Source organism: Meles meles, unplaced genomic scaffold, assembly GCF_922984935.1.
Source record: "Meles meles unplaced genomic scaffold, mMelMel3.1 paternal haplotype, whole genome shotgun sequence".
NCBI lineage: Eukaryota > Metazoa > Chordata > Mammalia > Carnivora > Mustelidae > Meles > Meles meles.
The window spans coordinates 45,207-61,624 of NW_025721432.1; the positions used below are offsets into that span (position 1 = coordinate 45,207).

Genomic DNA, 16,418 nt, shown 5'->3' on the forward strand with positions numbered 1-16,418 from the left:
TGGGGGGTGTCCAGGTCTAAGGAGGCATGTTGGGTCTTTTTGAAGCCGCACTGGCAAGAGGGAGAATGTTCTGGTTCATTGGGGGGATGAAAAATTCTACTTTATATTTCCCCAGGCTTCGCAGTTGCTGCCCAGTTGTGTGGCCACTTCTCATTTCCAGAGTTCGCCTGGCCACCCTGCCAGGGCTGTGACGGGTCTTGCTGTGATGGCTCTTTTCTCTAGGCTTGCATTGAAAGTCATAAGAAAAAGTCCGAGGAGAGCAGCCCTTCCCAAGATTTATGCTGAAACAGCACAAAAGTTGAGTGTTCTTGGAAGGTCTTCGAAGTCACTTTTAAAAACTTTTAGGTTTAAATTCATTCTCTAAGCTTTGACCACCACAATAGTGTGAATTTTAAAAGGACTGTAAAAAACATTTACAAGGTACAGTGGATTTCTAGGTCGGGATTCAAAGCTCTGGGAGGAAAGTGGAATTAAAAGGCAGTTCTGTTAAAGGCACGAAGGATGGCGGAAATGACCTGGTTCAAACTTCTCATTTTACAGATTAGGAAACTGGAAATCAGTGGGAGACTTGTCCAAGGTCAGAGGTTTTTTTTGTTTGTTTGTTTTGTTTTGTTTTTCCCCTTATCTTTTGAATCTCTTTTTCTGTCTCTCTCATTCTCCACCCCCCCCAATAAAATTAGACCCAGAGTTATAAGCACAGATCAACAACGGTTTTCCCAGACCACAAAAACATTGGACCTAGCTATGGTAACTTAAGAATAGTGAACTGACACTAGTTTCTTTTACTTTATGAGTAAACAGAAATCCAGAGAAGGGTTATTGTGCTGTAGAATTTTTTTTAAGATTTTATTTATTTATTTGACAGACAGAGATCACAAGTAGGCAGAGCGGCAGGTAGAGAGAGAGATGGGAAGCAGGCTCCCCGCTGAGCAGAGAGCCTGATGCGGGGCTCAATCCCAGGACCCTGGGATCGTGACCTGAGCCGAAGGCAGAGGCTTTAACCCACTGAGCCACCCAGGCGCCCCAGTAGGTGGATTGTATTTTACTACCTTATTAAGAGTAATGGGAAAAAAATGGAAGGAAACACATTTGGAGCTTATGGGTGGGTTGAAATTTCTTGAGATGGGAAACAAATTCATAAACAGCAGAGATAATAGCCCTACTTAAATGAGAACCTCTGTGGATATCAAGCAATGGAGTAATGCCATTTTGCTGTTTGGAGCAGGGGGGAAGCTTGAACATATTTGCACATATTTGCACATAGAATCCTTGGAGAAAATTGGCCTTGCAAAGAGCAGGATGCATTTGGATATGAAAATTATATGCAGACCACTGTATTAGCATAGTCCTATCTTTCTGTACACCTTTCCACTGCCGCACATATCAGAGATAAATTCGCCGACCTCACACAAACCAGATCAAAAGGGAATAAACTGGAGAGGCTTAGTATATTTCTTTTGGAGCTAGCATGTTTAATACCAGTTTCTCCTTGACTGCATTTTGTAGTATTTGGTCGTGCATGCTGGAAGGAGCCTGACCTTCAGGGCCAGAGTCTGAACTCCTGCCCTTTTAGTTATAAAGTCCTGGACAATGAGGGGAAAGTAATTGTAGCCCCCCCCCCCCCAGTGTACCCAAAGCCTGGTGCGGTGGGAAGTACATGGACCTTGCAGTCACCAAGTCTCATCTGACGCATCGCCCCTCCTCTCTACTCAGCTGCTCAGAACCAGTTTCCTTGTCTGCGAAGCGAGGACCTGCATGCCCTGTGTTGTCAGGTTGTTGTAGGGTTAATAGTGTATCATGTATTTGGTGCGAATGTAGCATCCCTTTTCATTACAACACTGGAGCCTTTTAAGACCCGTTTTCCTATTGTGATACATAGACTATGTTCAAAGAGTTCATGACCCCCCATGGGGACAATGAGTAATAATAAACACAAAAGAAAAACCCAGGTATCTACTCTACAGGTCCCAAAATAGAATGTTGTGGGTCTCTGGAATCTTCCAAAGGGCTCCTCCTTGACAGTGTCTGCCCTCTCCCCTCCCCAGGTAGCTACCAGCCTGAATTTCATGTTGATCATGTTCTGCATGCCTTTCATTTTGCCTGCTTTTGAACTTTATATAAATGGAATCAGATAGGAGCACCTGGGTGGCTCAGTCATTAAGCATCTGCCTTCCGCTCAGGTCCTGATCTCAGAGTCCTGGGATTGAGGCTCATGTTGGGCTCCATGCTCAATGGGGAGCTTGCTTCTCCCTCTTCCACTCTCTCTGCCTTTCCCCTTGCTCCTGCTCTCTCTCTCAAATAAATACATAAAATCTTTTAAAAAATGGAAACAGATCATACAATACTCTCGTGCTTTTGGTACTCATTGTATTTTTAATTTTTAAGTTTGCTTGAGACCAATGCACATACATATGGTTAACTTTCTCTGCTGTGTAGTGTTCTGTTCTAAGAGCAACCCATTATCTCCTCAAGTAACGGTAGGCATTTGGCTGGTGTCTACTTTTTTGCTCTTACAGAATATGTTGCTATAAATATTCTTCTATCCCTTTGATTCTTAAGCTGAAAAGGTCTTTATAGACAATTTAGTCTGATACCTTGTCGCTGCCTAGTTGTTTCGCATAAAAGGCAGCTGAGGCCCGAGAGGGCCAGCAGATTCCCAAGGTTTCCCAGTTAGGAAATGGCAGCGTAGGGCCAGTAACCATGGTTTCTTGTCCCAGTTTGGCTCATTGCTGTGACTAGACCACACATCTGATGGCTCGTCTTTTTATTTTAAACAACTTCCCATGCTACTGATAACTATAATCTTGGAGTTTTTATTTGGGCTAGCTCTTCACCACTCTTCTAGAAACATACTTGGCATTTAGTGGTGAGATGATTTCTCCCCATCACCAAATCTGGGGCAGTGCTGCCTTCTCTGGGGCCCCGTCCCATTAATGCTGGCCCGGGACACACCCCATGGCTATGGACCTGCCGGGAAGCTTCTCCTTCTTCAGCAGTGGGAACCTCTGAGACGTGTTTCAATCAGGAAAAGAATCAAAATAGACCCAAAATGGCCAGAGGTGGGGGGGACTGCTGAGGAAAGATCTGAATCCTTACGAGGCACTTTCTTAGGAAATGTCCTTTTACTATAAATAGGAATGGATATTCAATTTTAGGCCCCCTTAAAAAAAAAAAAAGCCAGCCTCTCAAGGACTGAAATTAGATTTGAGGCTGATGGGATGATTATAGGATGGGATGATTCTGTGCTGTGCTAAGACACGTCTGAAAGTTTAGAGCAGCTGGTGCAATGGAACAGCTGAGCCACGAACAAGTAGCAGCTGATTTTAGCACTTCTTTCTAGATGCCCTGGTTGGTTAACTCTGGCATTTGGCTCTCTTGTAAGCTCTCTTCTGGAAGCCCCTCAGCATCTCAGCGTCTCCTCCAGCTCTGCCACCGAGGAGATGGACACCTGTGGGCAGCTTGTTCCTCTTTCAGGTCCCAGTGTCCTGCGTTTTAACATGGTGGCAGTAGTTCATGTTTATGAAGAGCTTATACTGGGCTGGGCACTGTGCCATGGTCATGGATCATCTCATTTCATTTCCGCAACACTGCCATGAGGGGAGAACTGTTATGAGCCCCCACTTTGTGCAGAAATTGCACACAGAAAATCAAGGTAAGGTTGGCCCACTGATCCCCATGAAATGGGGGATTTGGAGTCTTGTTCTGGAAGAGAAGTATCTGGGCCTCCCTCCTTCATCTTTTGATTTGGGAACTGTTGTATGTTACAGGCACCCCATTTCTAGACACCCGCTCTACCAGTGACCCTGGCGTCCCATCATTTGTCAGCGTGGGATCCCCAGGGGAGATTGTGGCCGGGATTCCGAATTCTTGATGGGCATTTGTCTAGAGGGAGTGTCCAAGCTTTTGTCGCCTTGAAAGGGGTGTGCCACCTCTGAAAGTTTAAGAACCGCTGACTTTGATCTTAAAGTCGCTAAGACGACAAACCGATGCAACCGGCCATTTGAAGACAATGAAATAGAGCCAATCGGCTTATGAATGAATAAGTGTTCAAAGGCTCATATTGATTGGTTTTTAATGATCGGGCCAAATATTTTGAAGTCCTGAAATTGCACTAGAAATTCACTGTGTGGAATTTACCGAAGAAACAAAAAGCAGTAACCTATCTTGTGAATTACACAATCCAAATATTTCATTCAATCCAAATATTTCACCACTGTGTCTTTGCACGGAAAGGTCTCCAAGGAATTGAAAACAGCTTCTCGCACCACTTATTCAGAAATGGTGACAGACACTATCAGGAAAAGGTGAAGGAAAAGGAATTTGGTGTGCTGTAGTTGTCATGAGGAGGTACAGGTGTAACCCCCTCTTAGTAAATTGCAACAGGTGTTAGTTGTGGAATGTTCATAGGAATAAATGTGGACAGTAGTTTACATTTATTGAGCACATATGGCATCAGGCTGTCTTTTAGGGACTCCACCTAGATTTATATAATGATCAGAATTGCTGTTTAAAGTGGATCGAGAGCTGCCCTTTGTATCTCTGTTGTCTCGTCTGTAAAATGGACAGAGTCAAAGGAAAGCATAAGAGCCAGTCTAAAAAATGTCCAATTAATTCTGATGGCAGGTCTCTAATATGGAGCCAATTAATGTATTCATGCTTTGGCATGACCTTCATTATAATTGCTTAACTCTGAGACTGTCGCCTCTCTCTGCAAGGTCCAAGGTGAAGGAATCAGACATTGATTAACTGCCTAATATGGGACAAGTGTCTTTGCAAATGTTATTGGTTCTTCAGTACTATCTCACGCATGTATTTATCACGACGCATCTCTAATTATTGTAAAACTACCTGTATGACTTCCTCTTAGCCTGTAAGTTGTTCATTCACCTGTGTATTGCTGACCTTTTGCTTTAGTAACAAGCCACCCCCAAATTTCAGTAGTTATCCAAGCTGTCTGCAGCTCTGCTCAGGTTTATTCTGGGAGATTTTTTTGCTTTGGGAACCCAGGCTCGGGGAGCAGCCTCATCGGAACCACGTGGTCCTACCGCCTGGGGGGGTGGGGCTGAAATGCAGGTGTAAAGTGAATGAACAACATAAGTGCATTTTAAGTTTCTGCACATTATGGTGGCCAAAGCTAGTCATGTGCCCAAACCTGACAACAGGGCAGGGAATGTTCCTTGTTTCTCTTGAGGTGCTGGCAGTCACAGTGCAAAGGGCACAGATGAATGCCCATCTCATCGGGAGGGACGCAGAGAGCTGGGAACCATAGTCCTGTGTACTACCATCTGAGCGTTCCTAGAACTCCGTTTTCATTCGAGAGAAAACCGAAGCCTGGAGATGCTGCATACATACTGGATAACATGATGATGTAATCTGAACTCGTTTTTCTGATTCCACATACATGCACTTTCCCCATCGGGTTTCCAGCATCATTCCTTTCTGCTCTGACACACATACTCTGTTCCTGTAACACGTGGAGATTTATGTAATTTGCCCGAGCAGCATGTGCAGTCCCATATCGGTGGCTGAGGACACGATGTTAACATGTGCAGTTGCATTTTTCTCTTCCTATGCCGGTGAGGGTGGGCTTCTTTCCAAAAACTCAGGGCACCTGAAAGCAGTGTTTCTCTGGGGCTGCTTGGGGAGCTCCCACTGACCATTCCGTGCTAACCTCTGTCTCCATGTCGTCCTTGCCCCTCTGCATTTTAGGTGCATGGGGACTTTTTTCTTCTCCTGACAACACTGGGAGTTTCTGGAAGACAGAGGGAGAGTGGCTGCTTCTTGCTGATGGGTCCCAATGGTGGGTACAGGGGAGGTGCTGTAAATGTACACAGAGATAATGAACACATGAAGCTTGCTTCCATAGGAATGGCACTTGTCATCGTAGGGGCAGTGATCTTCTGTTCCTGGTACATGTCAAGTCAGGTGGTTTGAAATCATTGTAGAACAAAGGGCCTGGGAAATCCGTCCACTATCATGACTTACATGTGTCCCGTCTACGCATTGTTCTTTCTTTGAAAACTCAGCCCATTTTTCTACAATGTGTTTCCAAAGTGATTTTTATCCCTCTGTTTTCAGGGACAAAATAGGCTCCAATTATTCTCTTTAATTAAGTGGTTTTATTTTATTAATTGTTTCTAACTTATAGAATTCCCTGGAGACCCTTTACATGTTTCCAGATGAAGCCAGGAAGAAAAGTGCATTAATTATACACACAAACTCCTTTTGGCGAATTAAGCATGATGCACAGTGAACATGAAATGACTCACCCTCCTGAGCTATCAATCTTGTCATTAGTGATGGCTTGTATCAGTGGTATTGACATGGGCTTATCCAAACTGGATTCTTCAAAGAGTCATTTTAATTTTGCACAAATGTAAGAAGACAGAGTAGTTTGACATTCCATTTTTTTCTTTTGCTGAGTGCCTGGAGCTTTTCTGTTTATAATACCGACAATATTTTATAGTGCTCTCGTGTTTGTAAAACACCAAATTGTTACCTGAACAAGCCACAGGGCAATCCCTGGAGAGAGCTGAGTTTCACAGGAGAGGAGATGCAGCCTTTGCAGTTAAAGTTTATACCTCAAATCAATACAGCCAGAAAGGGGCAGAGCCTTTCGAGTTACTAGTATCTTTTTAACATTTCCAAGCAGGGATATGGGTGCATTGTGCTGAAGCCCCTTTCCTGTCATTTTCTGTGGGCATCTATTAAGGAAATTCAGATGAGTGTATGTTATATTGTCAATTCAATAAGCATTGTTTGAGCACCTGTTATGTTCTAAGATGCACCAATGCAAAAGTACCACATTTTAAAGAAGATTTTATTTATTTATTCATCAGAGAGAGAGAGAGGGAGGGAGAGAGGGAGGGAGAGAGAACTAGCACAAGCAGGGGGAGCAGAAGGCAGAGGGAGAAGCAGGCTCCCCACTGAGCAGGGTCCCCAATGCAGGACTCGATGCCAGGACCCTGGGATCATGACCTGAACCAGAGGCAGATGCTTAATCAACTGAGCCACCCAGGTGCCCTGAGAATACCACATTTTTTAAGACATGTACTATGTGCCGGGCACTGTTCACTGAAGGCTGACTCGGTTCATCTTCATAGTGACCCTCTGAGGTAGGGTCCTTATTGTTCCCAAGGTGTCCTTGAGGCACAGGAGATTAATTGCTCTTTGCACGTTATGCAGCTGGAATGTGGCGGAGTTGGGGTTCACTCCGGGAAGTTGGGCGCTGAATACCAGGCACTTCCCTCTCCAGCTTACTTCTTCCCCAGCCATGGCGTCCTTCTGTTAAGATGGGGATGGCCTCCTGTGGCAGGCGGTCAGAATGTCAGAACCCTATCAGAAGTTGCTGTGGTAGCTCTATGATGGCGTCCTGGAAGGGGGGCACCAGTCCCCCTCCCTGCCTCCGGGAAGCCTGGATACATGGATTGAGGAGCCTCACTGGCCACTGCTGAGCTTTAATTCCATGACCACTGTGTTTGAGGAACACATTACATTCCCGAGTCTTCTGTCTCTCCGAAAGGAGCTTCTTGAGATGTGTAGAATATTCTAGAGAAATTGCTCACCTTCTGAACTAAAGAGAGAATCCCTTGGGTTGACAGTCCAGATTTCTCATGACTCAGAAGCCATTTTTGGATTCCCTAGTGTGCACTGGGTGAATAAGACCTGGTTCCTTGTTGAGGCATTTCACGCGTGTTCTGCATGGAATTGGCACTGGGCATGTTGACATGAAGTGTCCTCTTTGAAGGCCAAGTCTTTCCTCCAAATAAAGCATTGAGATGATTGAGTTTCACTGCCTTTCAAAAGACCGTGTTGTTCAGCACTATTCATGGGGTGCCTCCTATGTGCTGAATGGTATTCTGGGTCCAAAGGATAGAGCAGTGGACGAAACCAAACCCCCTGTCTCTCAAAATGGAGCTTGCATTTCAGCAGAGGCAGATGGACAATGAATAAAATTAAGTGAATCCAACACCAGACGGGGATGAGAGCAGTGGAGAGAAATAAAGTAGGAAGGAGGGCAGCTGCGTGTGAAGTTGCAGGTTTTTTGTTTGTTTGTTTGTTTGTTTTTGTTTTGTTTTGTTGTTTTTTTTAATAATTTGCAGGCTCCCTGCTGAGCAGAGAACCTGATGCGGGGCCTCGATCCCAGGACCCTGGGATCACGACCCGAGCCAAAGGCAGAGCTTTTTTAACCCACTGAGCCACCCAGGCGCCCCTGAAGTTGCAGTTTTAAGCAGTGTGCTGAGACAGGGACCTGCACGTGTGTTTATGGAGGTTTCATTAAAATCGAGTCACCCCTACCACTTCTGCTTAAGACTTATGATTTATCTTCATTGCCTTCATAAAGTTCTTAGGCACAAAGTTTCTCATAACTGGGGCCTGTTGACCTCTCCAGACTCATTTCAGACCCCTTCCCCCAGAAACCATGCTTCAATGGCACTGACCTGCCTACACTTCCAGAAAACACTGCGGCCCTTTTTGTCTTGGTGCCATTGTGTTTGTGCTGTGTTTTCTGCGGGCAGCACCCTGCCACTTCACCTCAGGAAGCTTGTAGGAACTCTCTCGTCAGTACGCCTCTGTCCGTCCTAGCACCCTTATTATAGCTCACACTATATTGCCGTTGCATGTGTGTGTGTGGGGGGGAGCGTGCCCCTTTTCAGTAGACTGTGGTTTCTTCCTTGAAATAATTTTCCTTTGTCAGTGCTTAATCGACATAGGAGGAAGGAAAGGACATAGATAAGTAGGTGGGTAAGAAAGGAGGAGGAAAGACAGGAGGATAATCCAGAAGGCATCTAGGAAAAGAGAGAAGTTGTGGAGGGAGGAAGGAAGGGAGGAAGGAAAAAGGAGGAGGGGGAAGGAAGAACTCTCAAGAGTTCTTTGATCAGGCTTGAGAAGGTCAGCATTGTGTCTGAGAGACATCCCTCTGGCCATTGTGGGGAGAGAGTTGTTGAATCCCAGCACTCATCCACCCCACCTCCCCTTCAGCAGATCCTTTAAAGTTACACTCTCGGGTAAGATCGAGTTTTCCATCACCCCTAGGATTTAACTCTGCCAACAGAAGAAAAGACAGGGCCGAGGGAGGAGTTTGTGTCCACAGACTTCTCTCACCTGCCGCCCCAGGCCATGATCAATCATGGAAGTCTGATTGAGAATTCTAATCACAGCTTTGCTATCCTTCAGACCCCAGCCACTGACCGTTGAGTCCCTCCTTCTCATGCCTGCCGCCCCTCTGTAGTTACAGTCGCTCTTATGCATGAGTCTATCATTAGCAGAGAAAGCATGATGCATTGGCTAGGGCTCCCTTCATTCTTAGAACCTAGGAAACGCTTCTTTTTTCAGACTCTCAGGGCCCGTGTGGGACATCGTCATGAATGAAAGAAGAAAATAATACAATATTGGATGTGCCCTTTTGCTGCCACTGTGTAGAAAGAAAATGATGCATTATGGGCACCGTGAGTATATGGCGTGCATCCCAGCCCTGCCCCCCAACCCAATGGCAGCTGATGCAGAAAATCATTGCTCACAGTCAGTGTCCCAACTGAACCTGATGGTTGATGGTTTCATTGAAGATGTCCTACCCTTTTCCAAACCAGAAGAGTCAACAATTTCTAAAATGGAATCTCAAGAAGAAAAATCAATGCCCGTGAATTCTTTGGACTTTCAAAATGATCAGAGGCAGTGTTACTACTCAGCTAAAAATATTCTCAGTGACTGGTGAGACCTGGGGAGAATTCCCCTAGAGAGGGGAAGATGGTTATTTTCCATGACAGTACTGTTTAATTTTTTCACTCATATGCATCTATTACTATAATAAAAATATAAGTAAAACAGCTTCCTCTTGACTGGCAAACAATTAGAGGACAACATAACTGAAAAGCATGGACTGCTCACCTTTTCTTTTTTTAATTGTGATAAAATAGACACATAACAGAACATAAAACTTAGCCATGTTTAAGTGTACAATTCAGTGGCATTAAGTACATTCTCATTGTTGTGCAACTATTAACACCATCCATCTCCTGAACTTTTTCATCTTGCAAAACTGAAACCCATTAAACAATAATTCACCATTTTATGCCTCCTCGGCCCCCTGCAACCACCCTTCTACTTTCTGTCTCTAGAATTTGACTATTCTAGGTACCTCATGTAAGTGGTATCATTCAGTATTTGTCTTTTTGTGACTGGCTTATTTCACACAGCATAATGTCTTCAAGATTCATCCATGTTGTAGTATGCGTCAGAATTTTACTCCTTTTTAAGGCTGAATAATACTCCATTGTGTGTATATGCCACATTTTGTTTATCCATTCATCCATCAGTGGACTCTTGGGTTGCTTCTGCATTTTGGCTATTGTACATAATGCTGCTATGGACATGAGTGGGCAGCCAACTCAGTTTTTTTTTTTTTAAGATTTTATTTATTTGTTTGATAGAATGCTCAGCAGGGGGACAGGCAGATAGAGAGGGAGAAGCAGACCCGCACCCCCCACCGAGCAGAGAGCCCAACATGAGGCTCAATCCCAGGACCCTAGGATCATGACTCATGCTGAAGACAGATGCTTAACTCACTGAACCACCCAGGCTCCCCCTAGCTTAACTTTTAAAAGTGTGTTTTTAAGATCCTCTCTTGTTTTTATTATAAAGACTAAAAAGGCAAAGGGAGGCTAAATCACCTGGGTCATAAATGATCCCTCCATCATCTGGCGATTAAATGAGCCCATCCTTTGTATTCTTTGTTTGGGTGTCCTCTGAAGCAAAGACTATTATCCCATTTTATACTGAAAAATTGAGGCTCAGAGAGGTTAAATAATCTCCCAAGGTAACACAGCTAGAAAGGGGCAGCGGTTCAGTCTAGGTCTGATTCCATGGTCTGAAATATTTCTGCTATCTAATGCTGCCTCCCAAAAGTGTAATCAAAGCTGGACCTGAAGTGTGTGCAGATGAGGGGGAAGGCCAGAGCCTGAAGCGCTATCCCTCCCCTATGCCTGAGACACAAATATAATTTTTTTAGAACCAATGGAGAACAAAGAAAAGTACAGAACATTGAACCTAAAGGATGCAGACATGAAGCCTGATGTTCAGATCAGAACATACTTAACTATTTGTCATAATGCCAAAAGGGAAGAAGAATTCTCAAAGTCTGTAAGGAAATTCTGAGCAAAAGGATCAAAGTGCCACGTATTTCAAGGCCATGAGTGGACAAGAAAATAGTAGATGAGTTTTGGGAGAGGAAAACACCCGGAACTGAGGAGGAACAGAGGACATGGGGAGATGGAGAGGAGAAGGGAGTTGAGGGAAATTGGAAGGGGAGATGAACCATGAGAGACTATGGACTCTGAAAAACAACCCAAGGGTTTTGAAGGGGCAGGGCGTGGGAGGTTGGGGAACCAGGTGGAGGGTAATAGGGAGGGCACATATTGCATGGAGCACTGGGTGTGATGCAAAAACAACGAATACTGTTATGCTGAAAATAAAAAAGGAAAGAAAATCAACAAAGTGGGCTAACAGGAGGATTTCTCGGAGCTAGTAGTGAAGCTCTGGCAAAATCCTGCATAGGTGTGGTCTGTGCAGAGGACACAGAGTTGCCCCATGCATCCCTGCAGGGAAGGGAGCAAAAACTACTGGCCATCTTTGAGAAGATTTTTGATCACCAAGTAGAAAACAAAAGAGAAATGAGAATAAAAACCCTTACAAAGATGAAAAATAAAGCTTGTGTTAGGAGAATGAGTATATCCCTCTGTGAAGCACACAGGAGGAAATAATTTTTCTTAGAAAACATCAGGGCTGCCTGCTGTGGGCACCAAAATGGTAAGTAAAATACCGAGCAGCATCAGAGAGGGCTCCGTAAGCAACCTGAGAACCTGCTTAGCTCATTCATTCCTGTCCAGTGCATGTGCCCACTCTGCTGTGTCTCAGGAAAGCAGTGTGGATGTGACAAGACTACAGGAAAGGACATGTGGCCAGGAGGCTCAGGTTGACCCATGAGAATGAGATTGGGAACCCTGGGTTTTCACAGCCCAGCACTTTCCTGGAGGGTCTGACCCAGGAAACTGGAGAAGATGACACTTTGCTGGACAGGTTACATCCAGGAACCCCCTCTGGCCCAGAGCTGTTATGTGCTTGTCTTTGTGTCATGAGGGGACAGGAAGGGGAGATCACAGCAGACAATGATACTCTGATATTAGTTCTTAAAGATCCTTTGTGGAGTTTTTCTCTGAGACAGACCTGGACTGGAATATGGCTTGACTTTCAGGAGACATTAAACCCCAGCCCCAAAGTGCTCCACCAGACCTGGCCCTGGCTCAGGGGGACCATAGTTGTAGGGAGAGGGGTCCTAGGATGAACTCAGGGGGATATTCTCAGAATCCTACCTTTGAGACATTTTGCTGAAATGTCTAAATCCAAAGTGATGCCTCTGCCACTTGGAACAAGAATCTCAGGTAAGAACAGTGATGGAGATTGTGGCTTCTTGGGTCCCATCCAGGTCTATGAGTCAATACTACCAATTTCCTTACAACCAAGCACTTAGAAGTAGAGCTTCCCTGCTGCCTGGGTCCAGCACACAAGCCCCACCGAGCCTTGAGCCAGGGGTCAGGCCCTAAGCTCAACTTTAGATGGCTTCCCTCAAGACTCTCAAGGCCATTCTGACCTGTACTCTGTCCCCAGAGAAGCCTCTGGTGGGACTTAGTTTGAGAATAGAAAGGGAGTGAATGCAGGGGATAGGAGGACACTGAGGAGTGGAAAAAGTATATAGTGGAGAGAAAAATGTAGGCAGCCAGTTAGGATCCCTCTGAGTTAGGAGTGATCAGTGGGGTTCCCAGTGCAGTTGTGCAGCTCCTACACTATACAAAAGTGCTCCACAGAGGCCAGACATGGAGGCAGAGCAGCTCATGGAGGCTGCTTGCCTAGGCCTTGACCCTAGCACAGGGCTGTGTCCACCGCAAGGACAGGGACTCTTTCTTATCAACACAAAGATGCAGCACATGCAGGCAAACAGCCCTAGGCTTTTCCATCCGTGTCACCAAGTGCTTGTGAGACAGTTGATGGAAGTGTGTGCCTTTCTTCCTCTAGGGAACACATGGGTTACACAGAGTGAGCTGCACCTATGTCTAGCCATAGTTAGGTCGGTTCTGGCTCTGCAAAGCCACACCCTTGGCTGGTAAGTGAAGGAGAAGGTTATACGCGTGCTAGGCTCATTATCCACAGGAAAGATACCTACCTGACATTACACCAGGGGCTGGGCATCATGACTTTGCCTCATTCAGAGACTTGGCAGGACCCCAGCATGCAGAACAGAGCAACGGGTCCCTGGCCAGTGCAGCTTGTCCCTTCCCACTCCCACCCATCGGCAGAAGAATCTCTTACTGCCATTAACCAGACAGCTCCCAGGGTACAGGGGATAATACCCTCCCTGTGGCCACTCCACAGGGATAACATATAAGAACCATCCAAAGTGCAAGGGGATTGACCCTGCTCTGCAATGCCCTTTTGGCTTAATAGGAACAGCTGGTCAATGAGGTGTTTGGTAGCAATTTAACAAGGCTCAAACAGCAAGAGGCATCTGCCGATAAATCAAAAGGGAGTGCCCAGCTAAATGAGGTTTAATTTAAATTCTTATCTCGAGCTGAGAGGAGTGTGGTTGTGCCTTCCAATTGTATTAGTACCAGCAAGACCTAGGCCTTGGGAGTGTGGGTCCCAAGACAAGACAGAGCTATATAAAACCAAGCCAAACTGCTGAAGAGAAGAGGGAGAAGGGAAAGATAAGTTGTCATTTCTTCTTTCATAGAAACAAAACAAGCTTCACTCTATTTAGAGGTCATTAAACTCATCATGGCCATGAGCACATCCACTGTGGCTACCCCATTACAGCAGAGGGCAGGAGCCCACACACAAGAGCACAAATGAGCCTGGCAGGGAAGAGGACTTGTTCTGTGGAAATGTCATCAATCAGAACCATGGTGACACCAGGGAAAACAAGAGCTGCTTCTTTCTCATTGTATCCTTCCACAAAGAGCATCTCCATCGGCTTCCATTAAGTCCTCTTCTGCCTGTGAGCTGTGCACAGGCTTGAGCTTCTGTATGTAAATGCCCAGTCCTGAATGGGCCTGACTCTCCCTTCCTGAACATCCCACGTTTTTGTTTTTTTTTTTTTTAAATCAGAGGCCTGGACTAACATCAGGCAAAAAGCTGACTGTTGCTTAACTCATTCCTACCTCAGGAAGTTGAGCAGTGAGTCACTGAAGAGTCCTCCTTTCAAGAGGCCTCCCCCAAATGCCCTTTCCCCATGTTTCATTTCACTGGGACCAGAGACAACTTCCCTGTGGGTCTGGAGGGTGGAGCAGGATCTCAATTCCCAGGGCCTGTTGGCAGGGGGAGTGACTCAGAAAGCTCAGGAATGGAGAAGGCGGTGACACCCTACCACAAAAAGTATAGCTTAAAGTTCATGCACACCCAATCACTCCTTACGCCCCCCCATCCTTTCCAAGCCAAGCATCCTCCTCCCCACCTCCACACTCCACTCAGTTACTGACTCTCCTCTTCAAACACATCAGCACATGTTCCCTTGATATCAGTCAATGTTCATGAAGAACACACAACCTGCCACAGTGACCTCATCTGGCTTTGTAATAAGTTCCAAGGTAGACAGGCCAGAGCAGCACCTCACACAAAAGACCATCTCTTAGGAATTCTGTTTGACTTAATAGCAAGAGCAAAGAGAATACAGAAGTTTATTTTTCTCTCATCTGAAAATTTACAGGTGGCAGTCCTGGCCTGGCATGGCAACAGACATCAAGAACCAAGGCCCCTTCAATTCTTTGACTCTGTATATTTAGCTTCTGGCTTTCATCCTGAAGACCACCTCATGAGCAAAGACTAGTGATGGAACACCAATCATCACATCTGGATTCCAGGCAGAAGGCAGAAGAAAGAAGGAGGAGTACCCCCACCACCAAAAAAGGCACTTCACAACTGTCTTTTTAAAAGTTTTCCCAGAAGTCCCACCCAATAACCTTTTTTATATCTCACCAGAACTTGTCACATGTCCACATCTAGAAACCCAGGAAGTTGGGAAATGTGGTTTATTAGTTGAGCATCTTGCCACCTCCCAAAATAATTGGGGATTCTTCTATAAAGGAAAAAGAAGAGAAATAGATTTGGGCTGGCACTATCAGCCTCTGCCACAATGGGCAGCAATCTAGATTTCATTTGACAGGAACTCCCATAAGGTTCTAAGGTTGAGATGGTGACATGCAGATGGGTGACCAGACAGTCAAGGGGATTTTAAGTAGCATCTCAAAGGGTGTTGTGGCTATGCCAGCTGGGACAGAAGTCCATCACAGGACCTAGTCCTGATAGCAAATGTTAACAATCGCTTGGATGAAAATTTTCTGGAAGACAGGATCGTTGCCCCAGTGAGGAGGGACATATACACAAAAATTAGCAAAAATACCACAATTGACAGTGCCTACAGGACCCCAGAGGGGCGCACATCCAGAACAGTGAGGAGACACACAAAGAGTGATCTTCCCTGGATTCTGACCCTGGAGGTTTGCCAGAGCCAGACCCTCCTAAGAACATGATGTCTGTTGTGTTTATATGCATAAAGACACCAAAATAACAAATAAATTATATTCCTTTTTGCACATACTTTTTGCCTAGTAAACATGGGCTGACTGATCAGAATTAATGACCCAGTTCTTCAACATCAACTTCAGTGATAACAGTAAAAGGAAAAGATGGAGGAAGCAGGGTTAAAGACTATGGCACCTGGAAAAGGGATCCTCGGCTCCTCTCACACAGATATTTTGAACACAACTGTCTGAATTGCATGCAAGATGTTCTTCATAAAAGTAGGTAGACTTGATGGCCCAAAGGAAGAGGCAGGAGAGGGGCTCCCTCCAGTCTTGAGTGCTACACTGAACCAGAAATGCCACAAGTTGTTTGCAGAGCAACACTTAGAAACAGTTCCTATTCAGTTTTCTCATTTTGTTTTGTTTTGTTTTGTTTTTTTTTGCTTTTTATTTTAAAACAATGTTAGACTCATAAGAAGTTGCAAAAATACTAGATCCATCTACCCTTTACCAAGGTTCCCCTGAGTTATAAGATCTTACATAATCACAGTAAATTATGAAAGCCAGGAAACTGAAAATGGCACAGTATTACTAATTAAACTACAGACTGTATTCAGATTTCACCAATTGAGCACATAGATATGTTAATGTAAACACCATCCTAATCAGGATATCAAAGTGTTCTGTTCCCACAGTGAAAACCCTTTTCTACTCTTTCCTTTACTATCTCTAACCCCTGGCATTCAATGATCCATTACTATAATCTTGTAAATTTTTTTTAGAGAGAATGCACATGCTGTGAGCTGGGGGTGGGAGGGAAGAGGAACAAAGAGAGGGAATCTTAAACAG

The 16,418-nt window shown here is 45.0% G+C and overlaps 1 protein-coding gene across 1 annotated transcript in view; it reads left to right on the forward strand.

The window, feature by feature from the left end:
* The window catches only part of LOC123936378 (zinc finger protein ZIC 5-like), a 56,681-nt gene extending 40,664 nt beyond the window's left edge, over positions 1–16,017 (forward strand). Inside the window, exons 3-4 of the mRNA XM_045996966.1 lie at positions 5,710–5,800; positions 14,756–16,017. Coding sequence (XP_045852922.1) covers positions 5,710–5,800; positions 14,756–14,817 — 153 coding nt within the window. The 3' untranslated portion in view covers positions 14,818–16,017. The remainder of the gene's footprint in view (positions 1–5,709; positions 5,801–14,755) is intronic.
* The last annotated feature ends 401 nt before the right edge of the window (positions 16,018–16,418 follow it).